This window comes from Neovison vison, chromosome 4 (genome assembly GCF_020171115.1).
Source record: "Neovison vison isolate M4711 chromosome 4, ASM_NN_V1, whole genome shotgun sequence".
NCBI classification, from domain to species: Eukaryota; Metazoa; Chordata; class Mammalia; order Carnivora; family Mustelidae; genus Neogale; species Neogale vison.
This window is the reverse complement of record NC_058094.1, coordinates 69,797,627-69,803,626: the sequence shown is the minus strand read 5'-3', so window position 1 is coordinate 69,803,626 and position 6,000 is coordinate 69,797,627. Positions and strand designations below refer to the sequence as shown.

At 38.1% G+C, this 6,000-nt stretch overlaps 1 protein-coding gene across 4 annotated transcripts in view; it reads right to left on the bottom strand.

The window, feature by feature from the left end:
- Positions 1 to 3,135: 3,135 nt before the first annotated feature.
- The window catches only part of ARMC1 (armadillo repeat containing 1), a 34,239-nt gene continuing 31,374 nt past the window's right edge, over positions 3,136 to 6,000 (bottom strand). For all 4 annotated transcript variants that reach the window (XM_044245526.1, XM_044245529.1, XM_044245527.1 and 1 more), the window contains exon 7: positions 3,136 to 4,397. In XM_044245526.1, the coding sequence (XP_044101461.1) occupies positions 4,206 to 4,397 (192 nt within the window). In that variant the 3' untranslated portion in view covers positions 3,136 to 4,205. The remainder of the gene's footprint in view (positions 4,398 to 6,000) is intronic.

Here is a 6,000-nt window from a genome sequence, read left to right as displayed (position 1 = left end):
GAGCACAAGAGCAGGGGGAGGAGGATGCTCTCTGCTGAGCAGGGAGCCCGATGCAGGGTTGGATCCCAGGATCCTGGGATCATGACCTGAGCCAAAGGTAGAGGCTTAACTCGCTGAGCCACCAGGTGCCCCATGATGAAGTCTTTTAAAGGAGAAATAGTACAAAGGAGGAAATTCCAAATCAGAAGAGTATGAGCAAAGATTCAGAATGTAGGATGAATACAAAATACTTGTTATAAAAAATGGACAAGACTAAATAAAGCAGACATTTCCTAACAGATAAACAATCGTGCCTCCCATAGAGAAAGTCTGTAATTATACTATAGAATGTATGAAGGACTTCATTGGTAGCTAAACTCTCATGACATTTTTGGTGCTAGACAAAGCAGTCAAACTATCCAGAGTCCTTTATTGACATCACAGCAGAAAATGACAAAAATTCTGTTAAGATTAATCTGATAGTTAAAAAAAAAAAAAAGATTAATCTGATAGATTAGAATGTAGCCACCCTGGAAGTTAAAGTAGCCAATTTCTGGCCCAGAGGTGTTGTCTGTGGCACAGGTAGTATTTTAAGAGTCTGGAACAGCCACAACGTCCAGAAGCTCCACATTGTTAAAAGTCCACAATACAAGCGGCAAACATGGGTTTCCCTCTTTAGACAGGCCAGCGGCTCTATGTGTTTTCCTTTGTTGTGGCCTAACCAGACTCACTTCTCTCATTTACCAGACTTTTTTGGTGTCCAGACAGAGTTTCTGACTGCTAAGAGACCCCTGAGTTAAGTCACTTGACAAGATTCAGGTGTGAGGGTCTGGATAGGAACGGTGGTAGTAGAACCAGAAAGGTACAGCAGCAGGACCTAAGACGCAGGCCTCCTTGGAGACTTGGGAGCCAGACTGCCTAGGTTGGAATGCTGGCTTCACCATTTATTAGCTCTGTCACCTGGGACTAATGAGCTACTTACTATTTCTCTGCCTCATTTTCCCCATCTGTAAAATACAGACACAAAAGTACCTACCTATGGTTGTTAAGGGTTAAAGGATGAAATATTTGTAAAGGACTTAGCATGGTGCTGACAGATTTAGTTTTCAAGTCCACTGCATGCTGACCATGAGCTTGGTTCTAAGAGAAAAACTCATGGATTTTGTATCTGATAGGTATGGTGAAGGGAAGGGGAGCTATCAAAGATGACAGTACATGGAGATTTAGAAATTACTGACACAAGGGTAACTGAAATCCTGACAACAGATGAATTTGTCAAGGGACATTCAGATAAAAATCAAATACCTGTGAACTAACCCTCAAAAAAATACCCTCAACTGGATAGAGAAAGTTGAGGAGCCAGATAACATGTGTTTACAAAGGTATAGTGTCTCACTTGGAATCGAGCACAAGAAGAGAATCGTGTCAAACTTCCAGTAAGAGTAATTCCACCTTAAACTTAGAGGATTTTAGTTTCAAGTTACTTGTGATGATCTCAGCAGATTCAAATAATGATCCCATAAAGTAGAAGAATTATCTCCATTCCATTAATGAAGAAAAACCTCAGAGACTACATTATTACCTAAAATTACATAGCTAGTAAGTTATAAAACAGGATATTGAAACAATAAATAAATAAATTTCTCCTATAAAAATTCTATAAGAATCACGATATTATAAGCGAACCTTAACTTCATTCAACAGAGCAAGTATTATGCTCCTCTCCCACTTTTCTGAAAAATAAAAACCAAATGACAAAGCAAATGAAGAAACTTGCTAAAGTCAGATTAAGTCAGAAACAGTAAGTCAGAAACATGCCAGAAAAAATTAAAATAATACAACCTGACATTTTCCCTAGTCACCCAACAAGTTAACAAGTACCTGTCATTTATTTTTACTGATCCAAGAAAAATTCTTTGTTCATCCTCCTAAAAAAATATTTGTTCAGTTATTGCTAGCCAGTTAACAGCTACAGACTCTCTCGGTTCTCAGAGAGCTAAGCCAGGAGGGAACACTGGTAAATCTAATTTCAATCTAATACGATATATGCTACAATGAGTATATGTACAGGAGAAGCTGATCCAAACCCAGGGAGAGGCAGGTGTGGTGCGGGAAGGAAATGAAGGGAAGATGCATGGGAATGAGCTGGGTAACGCACCTGCAGGGAGCCAGGAGAAGGTGCCAGGCACTGTGGATACAAACAGGCTCAGGAGTAATCAATAATGCTTATACCACAAAAATGCAATATCCATTCAATTTTAATTATGTTACCTTTTATTATTTTACAATATATTTCAAAAAATGCTGTTACAGTTGCCTTAACTGCTCTATAAGACCTGGAATAAAAGAACACTTAGAATTAGAACACACAGACATCAAGCTGTAATACCTACTTGTACTGAACCATTACTACCAAAGAGATGTAGTTTTTTAAATAGGCAGATGTGTGGCAATGCAAAATAAAATACAAACTTGTTAAACAGTAAACTTTGTTTTAATGGCTATTGAAAGGAGGTGGTTTTGTTTTCATTTTCAACACATCTGGTTCTGGCAGCAAGTTGTATTATGCATTTAAAGCAAAACACGCCTTGAAAGCTTTTACTTTCAGTTGTGCATGTCATCTGAATCAGAGCCCAGACACATGAAAACTATCATTCCCAATCCCCTCACTACTCCTCCCTCCAGAAGGTCGTGAACTCAAGATTCTTGTTGATGAAGTATTTTACAATAATTTTTTTTTCCAGTGACACTGGATGCTTTTAATTCTCTCTAAAAGAGAAGCGATGAAAATGCAAGGAAACCCTCCAGGGTCCAATATTCACTTCACATTCTCCACAAGCAATAAAATAGCAGCTCTAAATGCTGATGAAAAAGAATGTCAAATTCTCCAGATTAGTTTCTTAATCAGATTAGCACTAAAATTTATCTGGATTTGTTGGATTTCCAAAATGAAAATTTTAGTTGCCAAATATTTCAGAAATTTAATAAAGCATTACATATATGTAATTAGCTCTTATCTACCAAAAAAATATATATGTATGTATATTTATATTTATTTATCTTACCTTCACTGAAGTTCTTTTTTTCTGGCTGGACATGAGAACAAGATTAAGTGGACCAATGCTGGCTTTATTTCTTTATAAGCAATAATTTGAGTCTTTTTTTTTTTCATTCAGTACGACTGCATGTTCATAATAAATTCACAAAAGGCAATACAAGGAAACGCCTACCGAATAGGCAGATGCCAAGCAATTCATGTTTTAAGGTTAGACTCTACCAAATGGCACTAAGGCATTATAGGCATTCAATTTTTGTTTTCTTTTTTCAAGTTTGTCAGTTCTTTACTATTTTTTAACCTAGCGAGGGACAGTATATGACCACAAAGTAAGGCCTAGAGACCACCTACAGCTGCTTCCAGTACTATGCTGGATGTAACTCTTAAGAGCTGATATAAACCAAACTGAACAATAGTCAACTGGAACCACAGCTGATCACGTTCAAACAGTTTCCAACAGTACTTTGCTAATAAACACATTTCCTTCTTCTTGGCTGATTTTGTGTTGATCCTATTAAAATTACAACAAGTAAGATTGCAAAGTTTTTGTAGACTTGTGGTTTTAGGGGACTACTATGTTCATATGGATATATTTTAATTCACAAAATGTCTCTATAGTAATGTTCTTCCTATAAACATGGTTGGCAAAATAAAAAAGGCACAAGAGGGGGATAATGAGAAAGGTTTTCAATTTCAGTGAAGATTACCAAAGCAAATATCTTTCATAAAGAAAAGCAGAGAAAAATGTTCAGTAATTCATGCACAACTTGAGCTTAAAAAAAAAAAAAAAATAAGCTTCTCTTCAGATAGGTCCTGAGGCTTGAGGAGAAAATGAGTTTTCCTAATCATGTGCTTCTCGTAAAATAAAAGGTAAAGCTGCACATACATATGTTTGGTTTAACAGTGGACCCATTTTTTTAAAAAAGTGAGGCAAATAAAGGAAAACAAAACCAAAATACCTTCATCAACAAAGATATCCACCTGTAGCCTCTGTCCTTTTTACCACTGAGTGGGGCAAAATGTCCAATAAAATGTAAAATGCAGCATACGCAATCATGTAATCTAAAAACTTTTCATGATAACTTATTGCAAATTGCACTTGACAGTTCACCACAACAATGGAAAACTGGCCCCTTGTTGGTTCATACAGTCCTTGAGACCCAAAGTGAAGTCACCAGTAAAATGATCTGGATAAAAAGTTTGCAGCTGTGCTGAGCCAGCTGGCTCCACCCTCTGGGTGTGAACCGACCCGGGACACTGCTTTGTCTTGTTCCTTTGTGGGACTCTCATCCTCAGGCAGGTAGTCGGGCAGTTCTGTGTTCTGTTCGACTTCCACAGGCGTATCTTGGAATGGGACCAGCATCTGATACAGAGACATGTTAAGAGTTACTACAAAACCATCCTAACTGACAAAGATATATACTTTTTTGTTGTTGTTTTTTTTAAGATTTTATTTATTTATTTGACAGACAGAGATCACAAGTAGGCAGAGAGCAGGCAGAGAGAGGGAGGAGGAACCAGGTTCCCTGCTGAGCAGAGCCCGATGCGGGGCTCGATCCCAGAACCCTGGGATCATTACCTGAGCCAAAGGCAGAGGCTTTAACCCACTGAGCCACCCAGGCGCCCCAGATATATAAGTCTTAAGTTAAAGTTCAACTTTACTCCTCATTCTAATCACCGTGTTTATTCTCAGGGGTTATATTCTTTTAAAAATCTTCCTCTTCACCCGAATTTTTATAGCAGCAATGTCCACAATAGCCAAACTATGGAAAGAACCTAGATGTCCATCAACAGATGAATGGATCAAGAAGATGTGGTATATATACACAATGGAATACTATGCAGCCATCAAAAGAAATGAAATCTTGGCATTTGCAACAACGTGGATGGAACTAGAGCGTATCATGCTTAGCAAAATAAGTCAAGCAGAGAAAGTCAACTATCATATGATCTCCCTGATATGAGGAAGTGGCGATGCAACATGGGGGCTTAAGTGGGTAGAAGAAGAATAAATGAAACAAGATGGGATTGGGAGGGAAACAAACCATAAGTGACTCTTAATCTCACAAAACAAACTGAGTGTTGCTGGGGGGAGGGGAGTTGGGAGAAGGGGGGTGGGGTTATGGACACTGGGGAGGGTATGTGCTTTGGTGAGTGCTGTGAAGTGTGTAAACCTGGCGATTCACAAACCTGTACCCCTGGGGATAAAATTATATGTTTATAAAAATTAAAAATTAAAAAAAAAAATCTTCCTCTTACATAAAGGTAGGCCCAAATGCTGAGCACAGAAAGGCAGAAATATACATGAAAATTAAGATGCTTTTCTCCTGAGACTCCAGGAATAAACATGCAATTCTTGTCTATTTAAAGAAAACAAAAGCAAGTTATCTGGCTACCTAGGGCCCCTGAAGGGCCACTAAATCTCCCTTCCATGGGAAGACAAATACCCTAAAGAACTGCAGATTTGTTTTCCCTAGTGGCAAAAGTAGCAAGAGGCTAAGATTTTCACTATATTTACCTATCCATGGTGAGAACAGACCCTTATTTTTTACATTAGCAAAACTAAGGTTAGAAAGACAGTATTTAAAAACCAATGTAAGAAAAACAAACAAAAACTAAAACTATAAAAACAATGTAAGGGGCATGGGGGTGGCTCAGTGGGTTAAGCCTCTGCCTTCCAGTACTCAGGTGCTCAGGTCATGATTGCAGAGCCCTGCATCAGGCTCTCTGCTCGGCAGGGAGCCTGCTTCCCCCTCTCTCTGCCTGCCTCTCTGCCTACTTGTGATCTCTGTCTGTCAAATAAATAAATAAAATCTTTTAAAAAATACTAATAAAAATTAAAAATAAAAACCAATGTAAGGAAACTAGATAACCTTTACTTCCATATAAAATTAGGAAGATGTCTCCACTGAGATAAAGACACTCTGAAACCCACAAAATATAAGAACAGACTTTGAAATCCACAA